Source organism: Enhydra lutris, unplaced genomic scaffold (assembly GCF_002288905.1).
Source record: "Enhydra lutris kenyoni isolate GAN:26980312 unplaced genomic scaffold, ASM228890v2 scaffoldscaffold32, whole genome shotgun sequence".
NCBI lineage: Eukaryota > Metazoa > Chordata > Mammalia > Carnivora > Mustelidae > Enhydra > Enhydra lutris.
The window spans coordinates 13737111-13752401 of NW_019154116.1; the positions used below are offsets into that span (position 1 = coordinate 13737111).

The window sequence follows — 15291 nt, forward strand, 5'->3', positions numbered from 1 at the left end:
CATGTATCTAAAGAGACTTTTTAAAAAGCTTTACTTAACAGTTCCTAAAACATTCGTTTGGTGGTGAATGTTTCATTATAGCCTTATAACCGTGGAGGGGGATAGGGTGGGGGACGTTGCAATATTTTTAACAGGGACACTTGTCTTGCGTTTCATAAAGGCCAATTTTGAGTGTAACCCGGTATAATTCCAAAGCTAAACAGTATTCCCTTTTAAGTGAAACAGTGACAAATGAAGCATCTGGCACACTTTAATGAGCTGTTTTATCCTTTCAGAGTGGCTGAAACTAGGCCACCCATTCATCTGAGAAAGTGGGTAGTAGCACAGAACAATTACGTAATCCTGCAAGACACACCAATATTAAGGGCACCCCCCCCCTTTAAAATTTTCTAGTCTCACTTACTAGGAAACAAAACATGTTAACAAGTGACTCGCTACATCTGGAAAAATGTTAAACAATAAGCCATTTTCTCTTTTCACCCTCTATTCAATAGTAAAACTCAAGGTTCAAAGCCTGAACAATTGGGGTAATAAAAATTAAGTTGTACATAGATGCCCCTTCTACCAAGAGCAAAGGAGAAATAGGATAAAAACCAAGAGATGATCAGCACTGACACCATAACCCACTGGTGGCCAAGCAGGGCAACACTGCCTGCTGGGGGAGGTTTGGAAATGTCTAGAGACCCATGGGGGCTGTTACTGGCATCTAATGGGTAGAAGGCAGGGGGGCTGTTATAGCAGTCCTACGGGGCCCCACAGCAAAGGATCACCCCGTTCAAAATGCCAACGGCGCTAACACTGCGATAATCTGCTAGTACCCGATCAATAAAAAAAAAACCCGGTAAACAAGGAGGTGGAAGGTAAAGAATGTGCAATTCTGAACACGTTCCAATTTGAAGGCGATGCAGGGGAGGCAGACCAGACCAGAACTAGAAACTTTAGAGACCCCGGGGGGGGGCGGCGGATAAAAAGTGGGTTATAACATTACAACATTAGCCAAGGAGGCCAAAGCTTAGAGGAGGCTTTGGGGCTGGGAAAGTACAGTGCAGAGGTACTCACCTTGCTGAGAGCCAGAGGGGAGCAGGGAGCATTTCTGCGGGAGCGGGAGCGGGCCGTGAGGAGGAGGGCAGAACCCAAGGCTGTGCCTACAGCTCAGGAACCAGTCAAGAGCAAGGGGGAGGGGAGGAGGCCCAGTCAGACAGGTGCCAGGAAGGCGGGGTGGCTGGCGAGGTCACAGGCCTTGGAGGGGTGAGGGAAGGGGATGAGGAGGGCGGGGCAGGGAAAGCTGTATCTGGGAACTTTCCTCAGAAGGCAGGCAAGGGCAGTTTTGACGGTGTAGCATTAGAAAGAAGAAAATGGGCATGGGCTCTCCTTGGAAATGCTCAGCCATGAAAATACTGCTCAGGGGGGAGCATGCCCTAGTCACTCCCACCTCCCCTCCCTTTTATGGATATATCTCTATATTAAACATTAGAATATTTACATATATTTAATCCAAAGAAGTGTGAGCGAGGAGACGGAACCCAGAGAGAAGGAACCGCTGACAGCACGAAGGAGAAAAACGGATGGCTTACAGTGCCAGGAGAGGCAAGAAAACATTTGATCAAGACGACAGGAGGAGCCCGTTCTTCAGAAAAGCTGCCACAATTTAAACTCCCCGTGTACGTGAATAGGAGTTTCTTCCACGACCGCCCTGGGAGGGTTATTAAAAAGCAACACAAAACCAAGAAACTTGTTCAGTCTTCACCCAGGCAAACTTCTCAATTTTTAAGTTTGATTTCTTTGATTATACCGCCAGAGCTGTTCAGGTTATTTCCCACTTCTATATCACCTTTTGTGAATTTCTCATTCATGTGTTTTACTCATTTTTTTGCCAACACATTTGTTATTTTCTTCCTGATTTCCATGGGCTGCTTTTTAAGGCTATAAATCCATTGTTACACCTGTTGCAAAATATTCTTCCTGTTCACTGTTGGCCTTAATGAACAGTAGGGCCGTGGGGTTGGCCAATGTGCGTGCTGTGATGAATTACCTTTATAAAGCAACCTTGAATGTGCTCAGGTATATAATACACATGAATAATACAGGATCATTGTTTATAATAAGGGAACAGCCCAGTAATAGAACCTACTTGAAAGTACAGTCACGGACTATACTTCTATAGCTGTGCAAAAAACCACAGGAATGTTGTAAGATACAGTAAGCTACTAAAAGTTATAAAATTAAGAGCAGCCTCTAAATAAAATGTAAAGAGTTTAAATTTGTGTTTTCCCCATTTTCCAATTATTTTATAATCAGTAAGTACTGCCTTTATATGGAGGATGGGTGGAGGCAAAACCCAGTTACCAACTGTGGTGGTGGTTTTATTATTGTTACTGGGTTGTAGCATTTCTGTGTATCAGGGAAAGAGCCAGCCTGAGGCAGGACCAGGGGGACAACCCAGAGTCAAAGGCCAACACAGCAAAATGCTGAAGACACTAGGAGGGGCAGAGGGCCTCCTCCATGGCTGTGAGGAGACCCAGCGAGGCTTACTAAGTCTCTGAGCCCAAGCACCACTACAACCTTGGCCCTTTGCTCCAGAGTCACCCAAGGGGATCACTGCTTTGGGAACTGGCTCTCTGTAAAGTTGCTGGGTGGGCAGTGGTAGCTTTTTAGAACACAGTCACTCACAGAAATCTCACATTAAGGGGGCTGCCTGTGAAAATGCCAACGCAAGGCCATTTAAGTTAGCCACCCCCCAATCAATCACTCAATCAATCACCCCAGTTTGCATAAAACACAGAGACAGTCTGAGACTGGGATTGGCTCAAATGTCAGACTGGGGCTGCTCTTCTGATTGGTGGCTATTTCCAGAAGTTCAGGAGCAACAGCCAAAGTTGAAATGCACAGCTGGGAGGCTGAGGGGGGCAGGCCGTGACTGTCTATGGCAGTGGGCACAGGGGAAAATGTTTACCCCATGCCCGCAGTTTGGCACCTCCCAGGTCGGAAGCCAGCAGGACAGAACCCGCAGATCTCTGTAATCAGAGTCTTCCCAAAGAGTATCCTTTAACAGGGGAGGGAGTGTTTTTCGGTCACTCAAGCCAGCCTGCGAGGCAGTGGGATTCTGAACCTGGGGACCTCCGTATTAAGATGTGGGTATGGAAACTCAGTCTGAGAGAGGCAGAAGTAGGTGGTACTTTTCCCATTGGTGCCTAACAATCCACTTTCCCTCACGGTGGTCATTAATTTTATGTCAGATTCATGGCTGGTAGATTGTTACACCTGATGGTGAAACCTCACACACAGGGTTTTCACCCAGCACTGGAAATGTTATTTCCCTGAAAGCAGATTTGGCTAAGTAGCCGTCAGCCGCATTATTATTCGCTTCTTTTAAATGTAAATCAATTTCATATGAAAGACCACCTTCACATTTAAAACTTGCTCCCTTAAAGGGCACTTTTAGCAAATGAATGGAAATCAACTGAACGCATTCGAGCCTGGTGGAGACAGAGATCAGCATTTCAGTCACTCTTCATTATGTTCTTTCTTTGGGGACACTTTGGGGCGACTAAGAGAATCTCAACAAACAGCGCCTGATCAAGTGTATCTAGGCAGACTGTGAAATCCTGGCTCCAGTGTGCTTGTGCCAAATCAGCATAAGACAGTCAACAGGACCAGGAGACTCCAGACCCCCCTCCATTCTCACATTCGTGTACAAACCGGTTTACAATACAATTTAAAAAGAAAGGCTTCTTCTCGGGCAGAGTTCCTTAAAACGTTCACCCAAAGTACAAGGCGAGGAAAAGCTACAGGTCTGTAGTGTGTACTTTTAAAGTGAAATGCCTCGCGATGACTCATTGAAACAAAAGAAACCACTGCCAGCGACGTCCCCTACTAACCTCATTAAAAACGAGCTTTCCTACAGAAAGCAAATTCTCTACCAGGAACATACCCCATTATCGATGCCAGCTCAGACAACGTCCCTTGTGCGGACAAAGTGTTTGCAGTTCTAACTCCTGAGTGCGATCCAAATCAACACTTAACTGCCTGTTTAGAAATTAAACCTTTCTGATGCTCAGAGAGATGGGAAAGCCTGTTTCTCCCAGGCTTAAAATGCTTCCCCACCGAATCTTACCCCACCATGATCGTTCCTGGGCCTGTGAAACTCTTAAGCGGCTCAAAAAAGAGAAAGACTCCTACCTTGGGTTCCTCGTGCCCCTTCAGTGTCTGTCCACTGTAAATGGCTGCATCTTTAGCAGTCCGGGACACAAAAACGGGCTTTCTTCAGCTCGCTGCTGTTCCCAGGCTCTGATGCCGTGTCCTGGGCTCTGCCTGGTTAATTCATTCCCGATTCTACTGAAAGGAAGGCCAGCCCGGGGAGGCTGGCAGGGTAGCAGTTGCTGGAGACGGTTTTAACTGCAGGAGCAAAGTGACCACCCCTGCCCCAACAGACGTGTGAAGACACTTGAAGCTCCCCTCCCCCCAATTTTCAAAGAGGGCCTATTACTGAAAAAGAAAAAGCCACGAGACAAAATCGAGCAATTTAGTGGTGACCTTGGAAAGTCGACCCTGAGAACAACACTCTTTACTGGAGCAGAGCTTCATTTGTGCCTATTATCCCGGACTTTGCATAGCGCCGCTGAATGGTTGCCATGACAACATGGTAAACAGGATTGGAGTGACCCCGGAGGGGTGTAATGGGATTGTTTTGTTCAGGGCAAAGAATGGTTGCTTTAATGCTTCCTTTACTAAAATGTCCTGAAGAGGTAAGGCTGCCTTTTTATGAGGCATCTGTAGGGGATGTTCTCTAAAGTCAAAGATGTTAGCCATGGGTGCTCTAGTTACAGGAGAGCAGGTAACAAGTGGGGCAATCACAAAGACAGGAAGAATTCTGGAAGGTTCCTCAATGCAGGGCACATTTTCCAGGAAGTATGTGGCGGAAACGGAACCATCTCCAAAGGCTGTAAGACCAGCAGAGGAGTCAAAGGAGCTGATGATCGAGAGAGAGCTCTAAGATGTCCTAGCTCCCTCCTGCTCCCTGGAGAAAAAGCATCTCCCCCGTTTTCTCAGGTGGTTTTTGCAGGTTTCTTCCACATAGAACAGTATCCTTTGCATTTTATCCTGCACAACAAGAGACCTAATTCTCAGTGCTTTGTCTTTTGGCCAATCAGGAACAATCCTATTCTTGGGAACTATTACTTGAGAAAACATTCGTGGTATTGGGAATAGACTGGGAATATTGTGCATTCTGACTCTTCCTGACCCTGTGCATGTCAAAACTCAGAGCCTTACAATACAGTTAGCTTTAATGTTCATTTTGGACCTTAGAATACTGGTTCATTAACTGTAACAAATGTGACAAAGTCATGTAGAAGGTTAACATGAGGGAAAACTGTGTGTGTGTGTGTGTAAGTGGGATGGAGAGTGATATGGAAACTCCATGCTCTATGCTCAAATTTTCTGTAAGTTTAAAGTTTTCTAAAAATATAAAGTCAATTTTAGGGGCACCTGGCTGGCTCAGCTGGGAGAGTATCCCACTCTTGATCTCGGGGGTCATGCATTCAAGCCCCACATTGGATGTAGAGATTACTTCTAAAGAAATAAAAGATAAAGTCAATTTTTAAAAATTAAAATAAGTGTTCATCCCATAACAGTGTCAAGGAGTAAAGAAAATTTAAAAAACAAACAAACAAACCAAAAAAACACACACAGGAGCAATTGCGACAATCTGCCAAAGATAGGTGATTTAAAACTAAACCCAAAAAGGAAAAGGAATGGCAACAGTCTTAGGAAGCTTTTCCTGTGATCCAGCCTAAACCGGGCTTGGAATCTGTGAGGACAGAGTGACCTCATGCTCTGTGTGTGGCAGGAGCGGAGCACAACCACCCGTGACCTTGGTGTAGGGTACCAAGGAATGACCCTGTGCTGCAGGCAACCCTGGGAGTGCACAGAGGGAGAGCAGCTGGGGCGGGGGACAAGAGGGGCCTTAGTAAACACGGTCCTGGGCAAACAGCCACCCACAGAAGAACAGTAAAAACATGAACACGAGACAAGCGCATACTGCATATTCAGGCGAGCAAAACTCTCCCAAACCAATTGCCCACAAGAGCCCTGCGATAGTCTAGCACTGTGTGCTGATGTTTGAAAGCCTGAATCATATTGAGGATATCGCCCCAATACCAACCTCCTGGAATATCTCCTGGAATATCTCCAGGTGACTTCCACCTACAGCAGTCAGAGGATCCAGAAGCAAATAACATGCCTTATATAAATTAACTAGAATGAAACCTGTAGCGGTCAGGTTTCAAAGTTAGCAAGTCTGCGGTGCCCGGCTGGCTCAGTCTGTGGGGCACGGGCTCTTGTAAGTCAGAGCCCCACACTGGGTGCGGAGGTTATTAAAGATAAAATTCTTTAAAAAAAAGTAGCAGGTTAAGTTTTTATCTTGGTAAAGTTAAGCACTCCTATACCACAAGTGAGCTCACAATGTGCTTGGATAAGCAATTCAATTCACCATTTACTGAGCACAGACAGTGGCCTGGACACTGAGCTAGGCAGCAAAGACAGGAAGGTACGTCCTACAAAGCTGTACCTGGTTAAGATCTTCCCTATTTCTGGGACCCTTTATTCAGAAAATAGGATTAGGGTAGAGAGAACAATGACTAAAAACAAAAAGTTGCGGCAAGTAAGTTAGGCTAAGGACAAGTAGGAAGAATAAAATGAAAGAAAAAGATTTAGGAAGAACAGAACAAAAATTCAAGGTAGGAAGTAAGCCACATCATCATCAGAACTTTTTTTTTTTTTTAAGAACTTCCTTTTTTTTTTTTTAAAGACCTCACTTACTATTTGACAGACAAAGATCACAAGCAGGCAGAGAGGCAGACAGAGAGATGAAGGGAAGCAGGCTCCCTGCTGAGCAGAGAGCCCAATGTGGGGCTTGATCCCAGGACTCTGGGATCATGACCTGAGCCAAAGGCAGAGGCTTTAACCCACTGAGCCACCCAGGCGCCCCAATCATCAGAATTTTTTAAAGAAATGTTTGGTCTTTGTTTAAAGAGGAAAAAAAGGATGGGGAGAAGGGACTGCCTGGCTGGTTCAGTCTGTAGATCATGTGACTCTTGATCTCAGGGTCCTGAGTTCAAGCCCCACCCCCCACAAAAACCCAAAAACAAAAAACAAAAAAATAAGAAAACAAGGGGCAGGCAGCACCTGGATCACACAAATATTAGTCCCCAGGACTGAATGTGCTGAGTTCATGAATTCATCCATGGCATCACGGGGCCTCTGGAAATAGAAGGTTTAGGTTTTCATGATGTCTGCACGGCGCCCTCACTTCCTGTGTGCCGGCAGCCTGTCTCGGGTATAGTCCAAGTGAGGGCTCCCGTCCGATACGAACGGTAGCACCACGACAGGCAGGGATACAGGTCATCAGGATTCATTTAAGTGCAGAGCGCGGGCATCCTCTCAAGTCCTCAAAGACCAGCATGTGAGAAGGCTGATAGGTCCCTGCTTAGGGCTCACAGAAGGGGCTCCAAGACAAGGCCACCACGGTGGGGCTAACCCCATCCCAGCTCTGTACTCTGCCTGATATTCCAATTTCCAGCAACTATGACTGCAGAGCCCCTCACAGACCTCACCGTTTCCCTTCCTCTGGGGCCTCCCCTTGGCACATCCCACTCCTCACTCTTCCCTCTTCCCTTAGAGAAACCACCCTCCCAGCAACTATCTCCGCCAGAAGCCGTCCTCCAGCAGCCCTCAGCCCGGGGGTGATTCAGGGGACCCAAGTCCTGCCTTTCTGCAGGCTGACAGGATCTTTGAGGAGACTGTTCTGCTGGCTTCAAAGCGTGAAGAGGATGCTACAGGAACGGAGGATGATTCCCCCGAGAACCCGAGCGCGCCTCCCATCAAACCTCCAGAAGGCACTGTGAAGAGGGTCCGCCGGGCACGTGTCTGACAGGGGAGGACAGCCTGGCCTTCCCCACATTCGAGGCTGGGAACTGGCAACAACCAGGGCCTCACAGCCCCAGAAGGCTTTGCTGATAGTTATCAGTCCGCTCCCTTCTTTAATTCTGTCCTGCACTTCCTCGGGGCTTTTCTGAGGAATGTTAATGACAGACTTCTCAGACTAGAACTCATTTGCTAAAACACCAGGTGGGGACAGAAGGGAGAGATCACAGGCCACAGGACACCCTTGGGGAGAAATTCTGCAGAAGGGAAGCAGGTTTCCTTTGTTAGGGAAATCTCTTGGTGTTGGTTGGGGCACTCTGAGCCAGAAGCTAGCACTGGCCAACAAATCACAGCAGAAAGAAGATAACCAGCTACAGTGTCGTCTAAAAATTGTCTCATGGACAAGTCCACCGTTTGTAAACTCCAAAATTCTAAGCCGACCAGAAGATGACAGCCTGCAGTGCCGTGTCAGGCAAAGAATTAACTAGAATTAACTGCACACAAGCCCCGATGGAGAGGGAGGCTTTTTTTTTTTTTTTTAAGTTTTTACTTTAATTCCAGCATAGTTAACACACAGGGTAAGAATGGTTTCAGGTATACAATATAGTGATTCAACGATATATCCCTGGTGCTCACCACAAGTGAACTCCTTAATCCCCATCCCCTCATCCCCTCCCCTCTGGTGACCCTCAGTCTGTTCCTCATAGCCAGGAGCCCGTATCGTGGTTTGCCCCTCTTTTTTCCCTTTGCTTGTTTGTTTTGTTTCTTAAATTTCACATATGAGTGAAATCATATGGTATTTGTCTTTCTCTGACTTATTTCATTTAACGTAATACCTCCTAGCTCCATCCATGTCTTTGCAACTGGCAAGATTTCATTCCTTTTTCATGGCTGAGTAATATTCCATTGTAGTAAGAAGTAGGCTTTTTAAAATTCGCCTCCTAACTTAGCACCAGAACTTCTCAACGCTAGTGGAGTAACTTTTATACAACACCTAAGGTTAGCTACCTGTTGTTCCTAAAAAAAAAGTCCACAACTATTAGAGCTGAATTGACATAATGTTCTAGCATTTCAGTTATACCTCCCTGCTTGCACTTGCTTTTCAAAGCAAAACACAAAAATCCCAAAAAACAAAAACCCTGTAATATTTCCCACAAAGGATTTCCAGATGCTTTAGGCCCAAGCACCCACTCCAACCCTCATACTTGTCAAGGAAGGGAGGCAGCCTGTCTGTCCTACAAGCTCAGGACCCACTGGGCAGTGTGCTCACACTCGCAAAGCTACCACCGGAGTCTTGGATATGCTGGACATGTTCCTAAAAAGCACAAAGCAGTTCCTCCACTTTCTCTAAGGCCACATTTCCTTAGGCCACAGGCTTTAAGGCCACTGTTTTTATCCCTCTGGTCACAGAATTTTCAAAAATAAACCCTCCAGAATCTGCCCAAACCCATGAGCCATGTTCCTGAATGATCCACAATATAAACCTCATACACGTAAGCTTGAATACATCCTTTCAAGGTTCCCTGATGAACAAATGACTGGTAAAGGGTATGAGGCAGGAAGAGACAATATCATCCCTTTGCACCAGAAATATATACTTCCCATCTACGGGGAGACAGCAGGTAAGATTTTCCTCATGAAATTTCTAGAAGCACCAATCTTTGGACCAAAGAAAACTCATAATAACCTCCAAAGGAGGGTTGTTTACACACATTTCATAGACCATCATCACCAGTAACATCTGATATTTTCAATGGAACCAAAGGAATCCTAAGCAAGTCATAATTAACTATTTCCATATTCTAATTAGCATTTTCACACTTCAAATCACACCTACATCTTGAGCCTCAGACAAGTCGGTTCACGTGTCTGAGCCTTTACTTTCTGGTTGCATTTAAAATGGTACCAACATGGTTTTCCAGAGTCTCCTACGGCCCATCTCTTGGTGAGCATTAATTAGCGTCTGCCATGGGTCAGGTGACTGAGAGACTGTAAGCAGTACAGAGGAAATAGGAGGTTGGGCTGGCTCATTTCTTTAAATGCAAAAACCAAAGCAATTAGGCACAGCCGAATCCCAGCCAGAAAAAATAAACATCAAAAAGAGATCATTTCTTCAACACTCTGCCTGCTGAAGGGTTTTCAAGCAGGCCTAATTTCAAAAGCAATTACACTTTAAAGGAAAAATTTCATGTCATCCAAGAAAGAAATCAAATACGGGAGACACCGGTTTCTCAAAATAAAATTTCTATCCTTACAGTAGTGCTGGTTTGGCGAGTCCCCATTTCACTGAATCTAAGACACCAAACCCTATAACCTGCATGGCAGGTGACACATTCCTAAGATGGGAAAAGAGCCCCAATTAAGCTACGGCTCGCCAAAAGTTGTAAAATGCAGCCCAACACCCAGGCCCTTAAATTTTAGGAAAAAATGGCACGCTTGAAGGATGAAATATGGTATTATTAACACTGCTGTAAAGAGAGGAAGAGGAATGGGTCAAACGTTTCTTATGAGTATAGACCCAAAGCGTGAAGTCCATTTGTATTGTAAATACTGTCCACTGAGGTTCTAAAGGGAAAATATAAATCAGCTGACAGGGTATATTATTATGTCTTGACTAGTAATTTCCTACACTGGATCCCCAAACTACATATTGTGTATGCTGCCATGTTTGTGATTATCAAAGACATCGGGATATACATTAGCAATGGAAAGATGAGCTACTCTTTTAAGCTACCAGAGCAGAGGCACAGATCTTCCACATAGGACCCGTCTCAGCCGCTCTGCGCCATACAAATACCAAATTCCCCACCATCACAGCTCATAGCAAGCTAGCAGACTTAACAGAGTTAGCTAGCAAACTTGGTTAAAGAAAGCATCCACTCTTCCCTTCCTAGAAGACAGAGTTCAATTTTGTGGTTCTAAGAAACATTTTTAAACCATAAATGAGGAATCACTAATATTAAAGTCACAGGCAACTGGTAAACAAGATAAAAAGATCTATCATCAGCAAAGTCATCAGAATGCAACACAAGTCTCACGAGAGAACAGCTCAGGTCAGCTTCCTTTGCTCAAGCCTTATGAGAACAGCGCTAAGTTTTTCAACATGAGGGACCAATGACCTTTCTGTCTTGTAGAAGGGAGGGTGATTTCTCTATTTGGGGGGTTACTAAGAGCTGATATTTCCCAAATCAAGACGATTTCCAGTTTTTAACAACATTTTAGGGCGGGGTGCCCATTTAGTCTTGGATTTAGCAACTAGAGGCATTGAATATTAAATTTTCTTTGTTTTTTTTTTTGTTTTTTTAAAGATTTTATTTATTTATTTGACAGACAGAGATCACAAGTAGTCAGAGAGGCAGGCAGAGAGAGAGAGGAAGGGAAGCAGGTTCCCTGCTGAGCAGAGAGCCCGATGCGGGGCTCGATCCCAGGACCCTGGGATCATGACCTGAGCCGAAAGCAGAGGCCTCAACCCACTGAGCCACCCAGGCACCCCAAATTTTCTTTGTTTAGATGGCTTCTCATAACACTCATATTGTTTCTAATCAGGCTATGGCATTAAAAAGCTGACCTCACAGAGCCTACCCATGAAAACTGACCATGGCAGCCTTTCAGGAGTTCTCAAATTAGGCCTGACCACAGGGTTAGGGTCCTTCAAAATCAGCGCTGCTACTTAGAATACAGACTCTTCACCGTGTTTAACAAGAAAGCAACATGAAAAAAGAAATCAACCACAAAACCTACACCAACTATCTCTTCCAAATAGAAGCCTGCCCAAGAATTTCAACCAAATCCTCAAAAAAAAAAAAAATTGTGAAAGCTTCACAACGTTTCCTTTTAAACTAGATTTCTTTAGCATAAGAGCATCCTTCAGAAGCAGACAAACAGGCCCAAAAGACAAAGGGAATTTTTCCATTTAATGTTAGGTTATAATAATGTCATATACGCTTCGAACCATCAATGATGAACGGACTTTAGAGAAAGTGCCCCAGGAGGCGGTGTCTTTAAAGACCCAGCCCCAGTCTAGCACTGCTGTAAATCTTACCTTCTGCGTGTTTGGCTTGATACAGCGAACAAAGAAAGGATTAGAGGAGCTTAGCGTCGCCATTAAGGAATGCAGAGAGTCCTAGTAGAAAGGAAAAAGTATATGTTGACTTAGTCTCTTACTATGCCATTCTTTCGATTTCTCATCATTTTAGGCAATGATCAGAAACAGGAATAAAAACCAATATCAACAATAGGATTAATAAGAATTTTTATTTTTAACATTGTCATTGTAATATAAAATAAAGCCAAGATCCTACAATTCGTAGACATGATTTCACAGTATACAAAGCTCATCTGTCACTTCCTTGAAATAGTATCATTAAAAACAAAAATTAAAACATCGTGTTAACCAGCAAAAAAGCAACCCTAGGCTATTTCAATGTTGCATACAGAAAACCTGTTCTCTCCCCTCAGAGTTCTTTTTCTCCTAATTCATCATTTCCATCAAAATGACCGTCTATACCAGTATTCCACCATCTCTCAACTCTTACCCTCAAATCACCAGGCAGATCAATCTTCTGTAATACTGCCTTTTTTTTTTAGATTTTTTGCTGTGGTGGTTGTGAAGAATTTTTAACATTTCCCAAAGCAGACAGAGTTTGTAATGAGCACTCCTCCCCGGCTTCAGCTTGTGGCTTCCTCGTCTGCGTACATACTATGCCCACCTCTCCCAGGAAAGCAAATCCCAGACAGCACATCAGCTCATCACTCAAGTGTTAGGATGTGTTACCAAAAGCTAGACACTGTCAGACACGTATGTAACCGCCGTTATCATCATCCTAAAAAGCTTTAACAGGAATTCCTTAATACCAATATTAAAAGAAGCAACTGTCTCCAATTTCATATTAAATCTTCAAGTATCTCAAATTTCATAATTTTTAAATGGTCTGTTCTCTGGGGCTCCTGGGTGGCTCAGCTGGTTAAGCGTCCGACCCTGGGTTTCAGCTCAGGTCATGATCTCAGGGTCATGAGATCGAGTCCTGTGTGAGGATCCGTACTCAGCCCAGAGTCTGCTTGAGGAATCTCTCCCCCTACACCTCTCCCGGCACTCTATCTCTCTCGAATGAATAAATTTTTTTAAAAAATGCTTCTTTGAAATCAGAACGTAAATGAAGTTCTCATGTTGCAGCTGACAGGTCTTTCGGTCTCTTTTAAACCACTGGTCTTCCCTCCATTACTGGCTCTTTTTTCTTCTCACGATCTTGCGGATGACACTGGGTCTCTACAGCACTACACTGAGGTACTACTTCTCTGCTTCAAAACTTTAGGATTTCTCACAGATGACAAAATGGCATCGCACACATGTCCCTTCATGGCTTCTGGTATCGGTTTAACTCCATACGAACTTCCTGTCAGCTGGTCCCCTCTAGTCACAGTTTTCCAGCAACAGAACTCAACGCTCCTGTCTCAGGACCCCTTTCTCCTGCCTGGTCTCTCGACCCAGAAGGCCTGCCCACTCTCTGCCATTTCCTTGATTCCCAGAGCAATATGACTGGATAACCACAAAGCCTTCCAAGGCAACTCCAGGCGATGCCGCCCTGGAGAAAGGTAACGTAACGATTCCACTGGAAGGCGAAGAGTCTAGGTTTTAGAGTCAGACAGGTTCAGCTCAGATCCTAGTTTCAGTCCTCAGAGGGACTGAAGGGGTTTCCATCTCTCTAAACCTCAGTTTTCTCATCTGTGAAATGGGGACCACAGTACGCACTTAAAAGATCGCAGGAGAAACGAACAAGACCGCGTGCAGGAAGCAATTAGCCCAGTGACTGGCACATAATACATACACTGCAAGTGGCCCCTCTTTTTTATTATAACCTACCTGGGTCAAACCCACCCGTCATATCACACAATCCAGCACCGTCAGCAACACTGGTGTGTCCCTGGCTCATGGCCAGCTGCCCGATACGACAGACCTCATACAGAACCCCACCGGAGCCATCCCGCTCTGAAGAACTAAATGAAAGACCCTTTGAAGGCAGATTTAATAAATGTCTATAGACTGACATGCCTCCATTTCTCTTCACGTTGGGATCTGTTACTTGGGGGTGAAACAGAACAATTAAGTTCAGAAAATGGTCTTTGTATGCTTTATCTCTAAACTTTCTAAAATGGCCAAATACTTATTTATTTATTTATTAAGAGTCTATTTCTTTATTTGACAGAGAGAGAGAGATCACAAGCAGGCAGAGAGGCAGGCAGAGAGAGAGGGGGAAGCAGGCTCCCCGCTGAGCAGAGAGCCTGATGCAGGACTCGATCCCAGGACCCTGAGATCATGACCTGAGTCGAAGGCAGACGTTTAACCCACTGAGCCACTAAGGCGCCCCAAAAATGGCCAAATATTTAAAATGCAAAAAGAATGGTCCTTATTTTCCCTGAATTCTGGGTCTCTGCACACGGTAACTGACACTGATCTTATTTAAATATGTGGTCACTTGGTCCTTATTCCTAACTACGAGACTGTCAACATATCTGGGAAAAGTACAAAAATCCAAACACAGAAAGAAATATGCTCTATATTCATCAGAGCCTTTAAATACAAATCAAAGTGACCCCACGTGGCCCATCGTTCCTTCAACTTAGAATAAGTAGTTATTTGTTTCTAACAAGACAAAAAAAAAGTCTACATGTTTTCATCTGACTCAGAAAAAGTGTATTTTGAGCACTGTCTGGTGCCATAAAAGAGAAAAAAAAAAAATAAACACTTCCATGGACCTCACACCCCCCCCAGTTCTTGCTTTCAACTCCTAAAACCACAGCAACTGTGGACTCATGGAAGTCGGCAGTGAGACTAACCTTGAACTGTGAGCTGACTGTGGGCCGTCGATGTTTGCTTCCACATTTCAAGGTATCCTGGTTATTGCGGCTTGAGACATGTTCGAACAGGTCATAGATGAAGTCGAATCTGTGTGAGCAGAGAGCAGAAGGGCCGTGAGCGGCCCAATTACTGGGTGCTGGATTACAGTCATGATTATGCCTGTTCCCACTGGAAGTGACCCACGGAGTCCAGGAAGAGCTGGGCAGCTTCCAAAAATTTCAAAGCAACCACTGCCAAAGAGCTTTACACTGGGAAAAAAAAAATGTGTCCACCTTCTGAGCCCTGGGGTCTTGCAGAAGAGAAGCGGATGGGGATGGAAGTGACCCAGGGAGACAGGCCACCGAGGAGTGCTGCGTTCCCAAGGGCCACCTAAGTTCCTTGCAGCCTTGACATCTCTGCCTGGAGGAGGGAGATGTTTCTGCACATCTCACACAGTGTCTCCCAGGCCCACCCAGTTCACAGGGGAAAGTGCTCACCTGCTGTGAAGCCCACGAGTGTTTTTATCCTGCCTC

At 45.0% G+C, this 15291-nt stretch overlaps 1 protein-coding gene across 1 annotated transcript in view; it reads right to left on the reverse strand.

Moving 5' to 3' along the window:
* Positions 1 to 15291, reverse strand: part of LOC111153425 (myosin X) — a 224047-nt gene that overhangs the window by 69468 nt on the left and 139288 nt on the right. Inside the window, exons 18-19 of the mRNA XM_022512435.1 lie at positions 14758 to 14866; positions 11966 to 12046 (exon numbers count right to left, since the gene is read on the reverse strand). Coding sequence (XP_022368143.1) covers positions 11966 to 12046; positions 14758 to 14866 — 190 coding nt within the window. The remainder of the gene's footprint in view (positions 1 to 11965; positions 12047 to 14757; positions 14867 to 15291) is intronic.